Source organism: Hemitrygon akajei, chromosome 3 (genome assembly GCF_048418815.1).
Source record: "Hemitrygon akajei chromosome 3, sHemAka1.3, whole genome shotgun sequence".
In the NCBI taxonomy this organism is placed as follows: domain Eukaryota; kingdom Metazoa; phylum Chordata; class Chondrichthyes; order Myliobatiformes; family Dasyatidae; genus Hemitrygon; species Hemitrygon akajei.
The window spans coordinates 43233673-43248122 of record NC_133126.1 but is presented as its reverse complement, the minus strand read 5'-3'; the positions used below and the strand labels follow the sequence as shown (position 1 = coordinate 43248122).

Below are 14450 nucleotides of genomic sequence, written 5' to 3'. Positions count from 1 at the left end.
AGTTGTTGTTTAAAAGCCCCTTAAGTACCATTACTTAATGATGCTGCAAGCTGTTCAAGATGCACACAATCTTGAGTTACAGCTATAAAAAATCTTTTTCTTGACACTTTTAGTGGAAAGAACAATGAGAATGCCAAAGGATATATTAGAGTGGCTAAAAACATAGCAAAGGTTAGACAATAGCAAAAGTGAACCATTAGTCTGCAAATTTAATCAACATAATTGGATATCATGAGCATCTCCTCTCTCTTAATATCAATGACATCACCAGACTCACCACCATCGATATCATGGCGGCAGTAACAACCAAACTGTAACTCAAAAAGTGAAGTAACGCAAACAAATCAAAGACTAGGTACTTTACATTAACTGATTAACCTCTCACAACCCCTAGCCTCTTTTATTGTCAATAAGATACGCGACAGGAATAAGAACATGCTTAAATCATGAGTAGTTTCAAGAGCTAAAGAACAACACAACCCTGCTTAACTGACAAAATTTATACAATTAACTTTACAATTATGCAAAGATGTGGAAGTGGTGTTTTAGTTGGATGAAACTAAAGTGGAAATTTTTGACCTTAATATTAAGTGACACATGTGGTGTACATCTAATACTGCAGATCAACCAGGTAACAGCAACCCTAAAGTATGATGGAGGTAGCATCATGCTATGAGGATGCTTTCCAGCAGTAGGGACCGAAAATCTGGTCAGGATTGATGGGAAGATGAATGCTGCTAAATACAGAAAGATCCTAGATAAAAACATAGTAGCCTCTGCCAGAAAGCTTAAATTGGGAAGAAAGTTCGTCTTTCAGCAGGTCAACAACCCAAAGCAAACTGCCAAAGCAATGATGGAGTGGCTTCAAATGAAGAAAATTGGTTACCTTGTACGGCTCAGAGCCCTGACCTTAACCCAATTGAACATCTCTGTCAAGACTGCAAGATTGCTGTCCACTGCCACTCCCCAATTAAGCTGGCACAACTTGGGCAATTTTACAAGGAGGAAATGTTGCTCCATCTCATTGTATAAAGCCAATTGAGACTTATCCAAAAAGACCACTGTATAGGCCGTGATAGATGCAAGAGGGGGTTAAACTAAGTACTGAGTAAAGGGAGATAAACATCTTTGAATTGCTGACATTTCAGTTTTTGGATTTTTGGTTTTTCATGCTTTACAATTTTTTGGTAAAAATTGTTTTTTTGCACTCTACTGTGAAAAAAGGAACACGTGATTCACAAATAAACTCCCTCAGCTAAATTGATCAAAATCCATGGTTGGAATACTCTTATGTGAACAAAGGTCCGGGGGCTGAATGCTTTCTTATAGTACTGTATAACTGGACAAGGATGGCAGGTATGTAGGATTTGCCTTCAAGTAACCACATTCTGGCTTGAAAAAAAATTACCATTCCTTCTTTCTAATGGATTTTAAATCCTTGGTCTTCATATCAGACCACAGTATGGAACTATTAGCTATATCAACTGAAAAGATCAATGTCAATTCTCTAAGTCAATTCTGGTCATACAAATTAAGCAACTCCAACAGCCCAAGCATGAATAATTTATAAACCACTGGAGGACACTATTACTACCATTCCCCTCCCAATTTAGTTTTTTTTTACTGTTTGCTGGAAGGCTTCTACATTTGCCACTAATTACAGAGAAACAAAGAACAGAAACAGGCCCTTTGAGCCAGTTCATTCACATCAACCAAGGTGTCCATCTAGGCTAGTCTCATTTGTCCACATTTGGTCCATATCCTCTGATCTGTTCCTATCCAAATGTCTTTTAAATATTATTGGACCTGCCTCAGCCATGTTCACAAACAGTTTGTTGCAAATATGTACCACCCTCTATGTGAAAAAGTTGCCTCTCCAATCCTTGTGAATATTTTCCCTTTCACCTTAAACCTGTGCCCCTCAGTCACTCACGTTCCAAGGAATAAAGTCCTAGCCTGCCAGCCTCTCCCTATAACTTGGACCCTCTAGTCCTAGCAACATCCTTGTAAATCTTTTCTGCACTCTTTCCAGTTTAATTATGTCTTTTCCATAATAGGGCAACCAAAACTCTACACAGCATGCCAAGCTCATCCTCACCAATGATTTGTACAATTGTAATGTAATTTCCCAACTCCTATACATAATGCCCTGACTGAAGGCCAGCATGCCAAAATCCTTCCTCACTATCTTGTCTGTCTATGATGCCACTTTCAGCAAACGTTGTACTTGTACTCCCAGGTCATTCTGTTCCATAGCACTCCCCAAGGCCTTTGCCTTCATTTTATAACTCCTACTCTGGTTTCATTCCCCTAAATGCAACACTTCACTCTTTTCTGAATTGGAATTTATTTGTTAACCCTCAGCCCACTTAACTAGTTTAACACAGAAATTTCAAACAAAATTTCAAACCATAAAATTCAGATGAAAACAGTATGTAAACATCAGTGAACAAACCAAAATGCTTCAAAATAATGTTTCAAGCTCAGCAAGACATATTTGAACACAAATTTAGAGGAAAAGCTGAAGCAAATCATTTTTCTTCTAACATCTAAACTGACTCTAATACTGAACTATTATTCTTAATATATACTTAACAAATTACATTGTACCTCACAGTAATCTGAAAGTAATAAACTATCCTTAGTGCTAATTGCTCAATTAATTAACCACCTAGTTTGGAAATTCACCAATTTATCCATCCTACATTAGACAAGTCAACTCAAGTTGCAATATTGCCAAACACAGGCCTCAGTGCATGAAAATGCTTATAAGGCACGCTGCTTACCAGTGACTGTTAGTTGAAATGTTTCTTGCCTTAAGACCAAATGCAAGAAAAAAATTAGATAAAGAGAGAATTTGCTATGATGGCCTGCTAATACTAATTCTCAGATGTTCATAAAAATATGGCTTTTTGAGCAATACATCTTAAGGACTAACAGCACCCCTGGAACCAAACTCCAATATATCAGCACTTTCAGGAAAGGAATTCTGGATACCACGTTATCAATACATACCTGTTGAACGTCTTGAGATGACAGGTCTGTGCTCCCCACCATCACAGATGTAGTGTCAGTATTTACAGATTGTGTCTCTAGTCCATCAACTATTGTGCCATTTCTGTCACCACCTCCTCCAGTGTCCCCAACAATCACATCTCCATTGGTTTTGCTCACAGAGGTTCTCTGTTCCTCAATGACAGAAGCCAGCTCTCCATGAGATGGGTTGAGTCTATAATGTCGTGCTAACCCGCCCCTTCCAATGTAAGACTTTTCACACGTGTCACACTTAAACTTTTTGGGCTTGAACGAACAAGGGATTGAAAGGCTTGAATCATCTATTTTTGTTTTCACATCTTCTTCCTCAAAACTGTATTCAGAATAGTCATCTGAATCAGATTGATGGCCTTCTGCCAAATCTTCTGTCTTTATGAACTTGTAGTCTTTAACTTTGTATTTTGGAGGTCGCGATATACGACCAGATCGAGTTTTGATCTTCACAGGCTTTTTTTCCTTTGATTTATCACTAACTTCCTGCTTCTTCATTTGACTAGTAGAAATTGTATTTGCTACTGCTGTTGTGGTAGCATTTATTGTGGTAGTTACAGTATTAGTGAAAATGCCAGACTGATTACTGATTGTTACCCCAGGAATCATACGTATAGAATTTACTGGTGCAAGCGGTGGGGGCTGCCGCTGAACAAGTAGTTGAATTGGAGGTTCTGAAGAGCTGTGCAAAATATACTGTTGTGACCCAGTGGTTGAAAGAGGCTGTATTCTAATGATCTGAGGTCCAGAAATATTAACTCCTCCGGATACAGTTGTTCTTTGGTTAGCCACCTGATTGGATGCTGCTGTTTTAGGCTGCACTACTGCTAAAGGTGGCATCGGCCTATCCTTCTCCTCCTGGGATGGGACAGTTTGAATGTGAACTTGAACAGTATCTAGTTGATGCTGCAAGAAAGCAAAAAGAAGTTAATATTTACTGACGTTTACTGTTCACAACCATGGCATGCTCATTCAAAGAGCAATTGAGCAGTAGGGACCTAAAAAATTCTATTCTGGAATCTTGAGTGAGGCAAGATTTGGAAATTAGCCTCAACTGCTGTGGGTTAAGGATAAAATGAGACCTGATGAGGGGTTTCAGCCTGAAACATTGGCTGTTTATTTCTTTCCATAGATGCTGCTTGAGCTGCTGAGTTCCTCCATCATTCAATACATTTTACTCTAAATTAGTTAAAATGGTTGCCACCGTTAACAACCAGCAAGTGACCTACTGGAATAAAGTTATAAACCAAACAGAACACCTGTCCACTAATGCAGCTATAACTTTATGAACTGGCAACCTGGGTTTCAACTGGACACTTACGCATTTTAAAGAATAAAAAGTATATCTCTTCTTTTGAGGCTTGACAAGGTAGAGGTGGAGTTATATTTCCCTTTTACTGGAACATCAAAAAACCAAAGGTTATTACATCAAAGTAAGAAATCTGCCATTTACTAGAGAGATTTAAAGCAATGTTTACACATAGGCGGTGAATATTTGGAATTCCCTATGCAGGTAAAGCATGATACTCAGTCCCCAATATGTTGAAGACAGATCAACAAGCTTTTAAATATTAAGGCAGTCAAGGGATATGGGGTTAGTGCAGTAAAGTGGCACGGGGGAAATAATCAGCAATGATCTTTTTGGATGGCAAAAATGAACATGAAGGGTCAAATGGCCTACTCCTGCTTTAATCCCAACTTTGTAGTAACAAAACATCAATCCTTATCTTAAGGTATGCAAAGACAAAAGAATCAATTCAATTTTAAAATCCCACTTGGCTACAAATCTCAATTCAAATGTTTTATCATCAGTGCAGAATTCATTTTTCCTATTATATACTTTATTTTCACAGAATTCAGGAAATTTTAATTACTAGTTAAAGTCATTCAAATAGTTTTGTCATTTCATTGGATTTTATACTATACTCATTTTATTAAAAATTTCAGGTCACATTAATCTACAATGGACAACACAATGGTGCAGCTGCCTTGCAGTCCTGGAGACTCAGTGAATCCTGACTACAGACACTAGCTGCTTGGAGGTTGTATATTCTGCTCGGAAATGAGTGAGCTCCCTCTGCAGACTCCAGGTTCCACCCACTTCTGAAAGACGTAGGGATTGGTAGATTAATTGGTCACTGTACACTGACCCTGTAGGTGAATGTGGGGAATGTGGGGAACATGGGGTGAATAAAAAGAAATGGGATGAATGAAGGATTGATGTAAAGAGTGGCTGATGATTAGTGTGGGCTGAAGAGTCTGTTTCCAGTCTCACTGAAGCAACCTTAGAAAAAGTCAGATTATTAAAAATAATCTTCCTAAAGCCAACTTGTATAACTTGCCCATTCGATGAGGAAGTCGTACAATCCGTGCCCTATACATATTGCAAGGAATAAGTGCATAAAGGAATTACACTTAATAATACTAGTAATCAACAATGCAAAGTCCATTTCGTAATTCAGGTGTAAAGTTGTTTCAATAATTGTAGTAGCATTGTAGTAGGAATTTTGTTCATTAAAACCGGTTTCCTCACAAATCAACCAAATTAGCAACATTTGATAAAGGTACCAGAAACATTCCACCTTCATCTTAGCGAATATACACTTTTTATTTTAATTACTAGCAACTGTGGTTCTCTTTTAGCCCAAGGGTATGGCCAACCAAAAGGATGAGCATGATCCACCACAAGCACTTCTCTGCAAATTGTATCGCATTTCAGGAGCCCCTTAATTCAGAGTGAATGCGTACAGCATTAGTTTCTCCACCCATGAATGAATAGCAAATCAGATCATTCTGTTTATTTTCATGGTACTCTGTACTTCAAAAGCAATGTAAATATTAATAGCACAGAATATGTAGGCAATATCATAGGCATGTGCTGACAAGTTATTAAGTTTTATGAGTTTTTATTTTCAGTGAAAAGGGGATAATAGAAGGGAAATTAAACTGTAGTGAAGATCATTTTAGAATTAATATTCTGGAATCTAGTAAGGCAAGATTTATATTGTACTGCTAACACAAAAGTACAGAATTTTGTTTGTTCTACATTTTCTGAAACAGAACACATGAACCTTCAATCCATCAATCCAAGCAGCTTGCATCTTACAAACTTGATTGAGATTTTTTGGGGAAGTAACCAAAATAATTGAGAGTGTAAGTAACACAGAGGTTGTTACCTATGTGGACTTTAGTATTGCACCTGACAAGGTCCCTCATGGTACGCTGTCCAGGAAAATCAAGATAAAGAGATCCATGGTGGATTTCTCATTTGGATTTAGAATTGGCTTGCCCATAGAAGACACAGGCCATTGGCAAAAGGGTGTTCTTCTGACAGGAGGTCTGTGACCAATGTGTTCTGCAGAAATCAGTGCTGGCAACTCTTACATATGGCATATGTGAGGTGTTGCACTTTGGGAGGTCAAATGCAAGGGGAAAATATACGCTTAATGACAAGAAAACAGCATGATGTACAGAAGGTTCTTGGAGCCCAAGTCCATCGCTGAAAGTGATAAGTAGATAAATAATGCATATGGCATGCTAGAATTCATTGCTAGAGGTATGGCGCATAATAGATAGCAAATTATGTATAAAACTTTGAAATACTGCATGCAGCTCTGGTCGGCGGTCGCTCCATTACGGTTAAGATGTGGAGACTCTGAAGAGGGTTCAGAAGAGATTAAACAGGATAGTGCCTGGATTACAAGGCATTAATTATAAGCAAAAGATGAATAAATCTGAATTGTTTTCTTTGGAGCAAATGCTGAGGGGTGATTGAAACAAGTTTATAAAATTATGAGAGGCACAGCAAGGGTAGAGTCGGAATTTTTTCCCCAGGATAGAAATGTTGAATACTACCACACCTAGCTTAAGGTGAAGGGGAAAAATTTAAATGGGATGTGCAGGGAAAGTCTTTTTTGAAAGAACAAAGAGTGGTAGTTGCCTAGAACACACCATCTGGGGTGGAAGGGTTAATATTTATGATAGTGGCATTCAAGAGCCTTTTAGATAGGCACAAAAATATGCAGGAAATGGAGAACTATGGATCATGTGTAGGCAGTAGATTAATTAAGCATAATGTTAGACACAGACATCATGAGCCGAAGGGCCTATTCCTGTGTTGTACTATTCTATGTTCTAGTCCTATCATTTAAAGATAATGGCTGATCTAACTGTAAACTCAACTTTACATTCCTATCTACTCATAGTAACCTTTAATGCCCTTACCTTTCAACAAGTCATCAACTGTTTTAAAATTATTTTTACAGCTTATCCCAGGAACATACAACCTCGCCACATCCATCAGGATCTTGTTTCCATTAGGTCTCCTCTGACTCCTCTAAATGCCATATATAAGCCTTACTGTCCAGCTTTTCCTCACAAGACAACCCTCCCTTTCCACTTACTGAGCTTTCTCAGAACATTTCCAAGAAATCTGCATTTTTCCCCCAAGATCAATACTATACACATACTTTAGATATAGTCTCAATCCTCCTTCCATTGGTATTCATTTCTCCATCAACAATGTCATTGTTAACTTTCTTTACTACCCACTGTACCTGCAGCATAGGATAGCCAGATCACTTTGCATTTTTGAGCTCCACAGACTTCCATTAACTAGGTAGATAATTTTTAAAATTTTTCCTATCAAAATAGACAATTCCACATTTTTCCCCACATTATACTTCACTTGCAGTGCCTCTATCCTCTCAGTTAACACACGACTTTATAGCCTCATGTCCCCTTCACAACTTATTCTTCCATTCTTTGCATCATCTGCAAATTAAGCAACTACATAGAAAAATAAAAAACTTACAGCATAATACAAGCACTTCGGCCCACAAAGTTGTGCCAAACATGTCCCTACCTCAGAAATTACTAGTCTTATCTATAACCCTCTATTTCACTAAGCTCCATGTCCCTATCTAAAAGCCTCTTAAAAGACCTTATCGTGTCCGCCTCCACCACCTTTGCCGGCAGCCCATTCCACGAACTCACCACTCTCTGAGTAAAAAACTTACCCCTGACATCTCCTCTGTACCTACTCCCCAGCACCTTAAACCCATGTCCTCTTGTGGCAACCATTTCAGCCCTGGGAAAAAGCTTCTGACTATCCACATGATCAATGCCTCTCATCATCTTGTACACCTCTATCAGGTCACCTCTCATCCTCCTTTGCTCCAAGGAGAAAAGGCCGAGTTAACTCAACCTATTCTCATAAGGCTTGCTCCTTGTAAATCTTCTACACCTTTTCAATGGCTTCCACATCCTTCCTGTAATGAGGCGACCAGAACTGAGCACAGTACTCCAACTGTGGTCTGACCAGGGTCCTATATAGCTGCAACATTACCTCTTGGCTCCTAAATTCAATTCCACGATTAACGAAGGCCAATACACCATACGCCTTCTTAATCACAGAGTCAACCTGTACAGCTGCATTGAGCGCCCTATGGACTCGGAACCCAAGATCCCTCTGATCCTCCACACTGCCAAGAGTCTTACCATTAATACTATATTCTGCCATCATATTTGACCTACCAAAATGAACCACTTCAAAATTATCTGGGTTGAACTTCATCTGCCATTTCTTAGCCCAGTTTTGCATCCTATCAATGTCCCGCTGCAACCTGACAGCCCTCCACACTATCTACAACACCCCCAACGTTCGTGTCATCAGCAAACTTACTAACCTATTCCTCCACTTCCTCATCCAGGTCATATACCCTTACGAAGAGTGAGGGTCCCAGAACAGATCCTGAGGCACTCCATGGTGACCGACCTCCATGCAAAATATGAGACTCTTTGCCTTCTGTGGGCAAGCCAGTTCTGGAACCACAAAGCAATGTCCCCATGGATCCCATGCCTCCTTACTTACTTTCTCAATAAGCCCTGCATGGGGTACCTTATCAAATGCTTGCTGAAATCCATATATACTACATCTACTGCTCTTCCTTCATCAATGTGTTTATTCACATCCTCAAAAAATTCAATCAGGCTCGTAAGGCACAACCTGTCCTTGACAAAGCCATGCTGACTACTCCTAATCATATTATACCCCTCCAAATGTTCATAAATTCTGCCTCTCAGGATCTTCTCCATCAACTTACCAACCACTGAGGTAAGACTCACTGGTCTATAATTTCCTGGGCTATCTCTACTCCCTTTCTTGAATAAAGGAACAACATCCGCAACCCTCCAATCCTCCGAAACCTCTCCCGTCCCCACTGATGATGCAAAGATCATCGCCAGAGGCTCAGCAATCTCCTCCCTCGCCTCCCACAGTAGCCTGGGGTACATCTCATCCAGTCCCAAGACTTATCCATCTTGATGCTTTCCAAAAACTCCAGCACATCCTTTCTTAATATCTACATGCTCAGGCTTTTCAGTCTGCTGTAAGTCATCACTACGATCCTTTTCCATAGTGAATACTGAAGTATTAAGTACCTCTGCTATTTCCTCCAGTTCCATACACACTTGTCCACTGTCACATCTGATAGGTCCTATTCTTTCACACCTTATCCTCTTGCTCTTCACATAATTGTAGAATGCCTTGGGGTTTTCCTTAATTCTGCCCACCAAGACCTTCTCATAGCCCCTTCTGGCTCTCCTAATTTCCTTCATAAGCTCCTTCCTTTCATGCCTTTACACAAATCATTTACATAAACTGCACCACTCTCATCATCACAGCACTTGTTACTTTATGCCAACCACAAAATGACATTCACGCTCCTCTATTTTCCATCAGCCAGCTAATCCTCTATCCATGCCAGTCTCACAAGAGCCTTTGATATGAGGAAAGGTGGGACAATTAGGATTACATGTGGCATTTACAGGAGTGAGAGAGCACACACCAGTCCTCAAGGGATCAGCAGTGAAAAGGGGAAGCTGTTTCAAGTTCTTGGGTGTCAACATCTCTGAAGATCTATTCTGGGCCCAACATACTGACGCAATTATAAAGAAGGCACACCAGGGGTATATTTCATTAGGAATTTGCAGAGATTGTATGTCACCAAAAAGTAGCAAATTTCTACAGATGTACCATGGAGAACATTCTAACTGGTTGCATTACTGCCTGGTATGGAGGGGTAACTGCACAGAGAATTGGAAAAAGCAGCATCGTGGACACTAGCCTCTGCAGCTTTGAGTACATCTTCAAAAGGTAATGCCTCAAAAAGTAGCATCCATCTTAAAGATCCCTATCACCCAGGACATGCCTCTTCTCATTGCTACCAACAAGGAGAAGGCACAGGAACCTGAAGACACACACTCAACATTTTAGGAACAGCTTCTTTCCCTCCATCAGATTCTGAATGGACAATGAACCCATGAACACTACCTCACTATTTTTGCACTCATTTTGCACAGCTTATTTAATTTTATATATTTCTCATTGTAATGTATAGCTTTTTAATGTATTGCATTCTACTGATGCTGCCAATCAACAAATTTCATGACATATGCCAAAGATATTAACCTGATTCTGATTTTCTGAAATAACTACTGATGAAGCACCTGATCAAATGCCATCTGGAAATCTATGTATAGTACATCCACTTTATCCTCCGTATATATAACTTCTTTAAAGAACTCCTATAAATTAGGCAAACTCGATTTCCCTTTCACAAAACCATGCTGAATCTGCCTGACTACCTTGGGTTTCTTAGAGTTCCCTGTTAAAATATCCTTAGCAGCTTAAGCTTGGAACATTTTCTTTTGCAAATTTGTTATCAAGATAATTAGCTTGAACTTTCCTATTTTCCATCTGACTCCCTTTTTAAACAAGTCGTATTTTGTATTTTCCAATTTAACAGAATCGCCACGAAATTCGAGTAAGTTTTGAAAATTAAAACCAAGACATTATGTCACCAGCTACTTTTTTAAGATCCTAAGATGTAAGTCCATATAATCCGTCTACCTGCTTCCCACCACAAATTATTCAGTACCATTTCGTTAATAACTGGATTTTTCTTGAGCTCCTCCCTTCCTTTCAATTCCTGATTAACAAATATTTCAGACTGTTGTTTGCACCTCCAACAGGAAGATTGATGCTAAATACCTTATTTGCCATTTCTTATGTTTTTATATCATTGTTCTAAGACTCATTTTCTGTAGGACAAATGCTTATTTTGTTAACATTTTTGAGTAATAATAGAAGTTCTCACTATCCCTAATTTTCCTGTCTTATTAACATTTTCATCATTCTTTGCTTCCCTATCTAGGTGCAGTTACATTGTTTGATAATACCTTTAAGTTCTTGACAGATGGCAAGACCACCCTTCAGTTTTTTTCATTGGAATGCAGCTGAAAAAAATTCATTTCAGTTAGTCTGTAAAGCACCTGTAAATACCTGTGCTGAAGATGTTACTCGCAATGGGGCCATCTTTTGTTGTACATGTGCAATACTTTGTTGTAAATTCTGCTGAAGGACAGCCTGATGGGCAGCATTCTGCAACTGTCGTGCTGCATTGTGAACGATCGTCAATGGTTGAGTATACGCAGCCTGCTGCTGTGAAACTGCCGTTGGAATCTTAGGCTGACTAGGCTGGTTTACTGTCGAAGACTGAGTAGAAATAGTTATTTGCTGAACTTGAGCTGGGTTGCATGAATCAATCCTATGGACAACCTGACTTGATTGAACACCTGTTTGCACCTGCGGCATCAGAGAATTACATACAGGAACTTGTATCATCTGATTTTGATCTGTTGGAAGCACTCGGGTTTCGGGGGCAACACACGAAGTTAGGCTGCTTTTCTGTAGTACCTGATTCTCAGGAGGCTCAGAATTCAAATGGACGGCAGTGGTTTTGCCGAAGTGTGCCGCATGTTGCTGGGATTTAGTAACATGGGCGATGACTTGCTGCAGTTCATCCGTTAGCCCAACATGCTGCACAAATTGTGTGTGATGTTGTTGCTGCTGGTGACTGCCAAACATTTGAGCCGCTTCACTTTCACTTACTTCTACCAGTCCTTGCTGCTTTGTTAACTGCTCAACCAGTTGTTGTTGTTCCTCTGGGGTCAATCCAGTGCCTTCCACGAAAGTACCATCGGGTTGCACGTAAATAATGGTGCTAGGGGTGGACTCAATAGAAATACTTTCCAGCTCCTCGGCCACGGCGAAGTCACCCGCACTCACCGCTGCCATGGTGCCAACAGACGAAGGAGCCTCTCCCAAAGAATTCAAGATCCCGGTAGCATTCAGGAGTCCATCCCCATCATCGGACAACGTGCTCACCACCTGAGTCGCCCCTTCCTCCACGGCCACCTGAACATATTCCGGCAACACTTGGCAGGAATGGACCTCGAACTGCTTGCAGGGTACACTGGCGCAGGGGACATGCGACGCGGCCTCTTGATGTGCTAGGCTCTCCAGACGACTGTTGCCGTGCTGCGGTTCTGTAACAGCCCCGTCCTCGGTTGTCAGGCTGTTCTCCTCCTCGTCCGCCATGTTGGCGTCCGTGCTCAGGCAGAGCGAGTCGGGAACTGCACCGCTAATTTCTCCGTCCACAATTTTTTCGCCCCGAAGACTGTTTCCTGATTGACATGGGGAAAATAATCTCCAAAAGGCTGGCTAAACTGAAAAAATCCGTCAAATCAGCAAGGAAAAGATTAATCCGTCTCCATATAAAAAAACCGCACGTCACAGAGCCTGACACAACATGGCGGAAAGCCGGAGTACGGGTGCCGGCAAAGCTTAAAAAATTAGGTGGATGTCGTAAAGATTCGAGTTTGTCGGAACGAAAGCCAAAATCGAAATCAGCATGTGGGGATGAACCACCAATCCGAAACTGCCCCACGCGGTTGTGAGCGTGAATTACATTATAATGAATGGGCCAGTATATTGTAATACGTATGTGAAATATACCTCGAAACCGCAGAGATAATGAGAGTAAAATATAATTTAGAAATACAGTCCGTATCATAAATGTTAGTCTTAAACAGGATTTTTTAAAAAGGGATAAGTCCTGCGAAGCGAAAAAAAACTCACCGCCCAACGTGGGGCTCGAACCCACGACCCTGAGATTAAGAGTCTCATGCTCTACCGACTGAGCTAGCCGGGCGCTGAAATACGAATGAACTCCTGTCTCTTATAACATGTAAAGACAGATGAGCTACCGTGCATTTATGTATTTGCATTTTTTGAAAAACTCCAAAAAATAATTTATTTCCAAAGCAGAATTCCTCATTGATATTCAAAATCTAAGTTCTGCTATGCAGAATGTATTTCTTTTCTCCAACCTAAAGATGAAATACTATATACTCTATTTACAACATTTTATTTTTACGTCATTATGGTATTACAAACTTGCGGTATCTTTGTACTCGGTGAAAGTTTGGTATGATCACTACCATAATGTAACTGATGAGAAAACAAATACATCATTTCAAAACAGTATTTAAAACAGTAAGACATTATTGCATTGAATAACAGATGTCTGTCAAAACTACTATTCAATAAAGAAAATATGATATTTTATTTTTACGCTTGACGTTGTGCAAGAAATATATTTCCCGCTATGTGTAAGTTATTTGATAAAATTATGTAAAAGTAGAGAAATGTAGTTATGACAATAAGTTATTTTTCCTCTCTTTGACAATTTCCTGTCACATAGACTCATATCAACCTAGCTCAGTCGATGAAAGTAAGTATTCTTCATCACTGGACTGTTGTCTGAAAACTAGAGAAAACGCACGTTTTAATCCTCTTTTGCCAAATCAGCGGTCGGAAAACATCATTGTATTCTTCAGCAATGCACACAAAATGTTGGGGGAACTCAGCAACTCGGCAGCATCGATGGAAATGAATAAACAGTCGACGTTTCTTCAGGACTGTATTCTTCATTCGATTTAGCGGTCGAGCACCTTGGCAAATACCTGGGGCTGTCATACACGCTCACACCCGGATGGAAGTTTATAAATTGGTAAGCTATTGAAAAAGTTAGTAAATAAAAAAAAGTAAGAAGAAACGAAAGTAGATCAAAAGCCCACAGCAAAAATACTAACTTGCATAATTCGAGAGACTGCCTCAATGACTGTCGTCCAGTAGAATTTACGTACATCTACCAGATGGTCACGAAGCATCTCAACACCTGCCTGGGGAGTGGCTTAGATCCGCTCCAATTTGCCTACCGTCACAACAGGTCCGCAGCAGATGTCATTTCACTGGTTCTTCAATCAACCCTGGAACATCTGGAAAATGAAGATGCACACATCAGGACGCTATTCATTGATTGCTGTTCGGCATTCAGGTTTATCATTCCCTCAAAACGTATCAATAAGCTACAAGACCTTGGCCTCAATACCTCCTTGTGCAACTGGATCCTCGATTTCCTCACTTGCAGACCCGAGTCAGGTTGGATTGGGAACATCTCCTCCACCGTCTCCATCAGCACAGGTACTCCACAAGGGTC

The 14450-nt window shown here is 40.1% G+C and overlaps 1 protein-coding gene and 1 non-coding gene across 2 annotated transcripts in view; both read right to left on the bottom strand.

The window, feature by feature from the left end:
* znf839 (zinc finger protein 839) overlaps positions 1 to 12697 on the bottom strand; it is a 40763-nt gene extending 28066 nt beyond the window's left edge. Inside the window, exons 1-2 of the mRNA XM_073039701.1 lie at positions 11390 to 12697; positions 3016 to 3951 (exon numbers count right to left, since the gene is read on the bottom strand). Of these exons, the coding sequence (XP_072895802.1) occupies positions 3016 to 3951; positions 11390 to 12487 (2034 nt within the window). The 5' untranslated portion in view covers positions 12488 to 12697. The remainder of the gene's footprint in view (positions 1 to 3015; positions 3952 to 11389) is intronic.
* A 330-nt stretch (positions 12698 to 13027) lies between these two features.
* Positions 13028 to 13100, bottom strand: trnak-cuu (transfer RNA lysine (anticodon CUU)). Its single transcript has one exon. It is a non-coding gene; the product is annotated as a tRNA-Lys (tRNA).
* Between the last annotated feature and the right edge of the window lie 1350 nt (positions 13101 to 14450).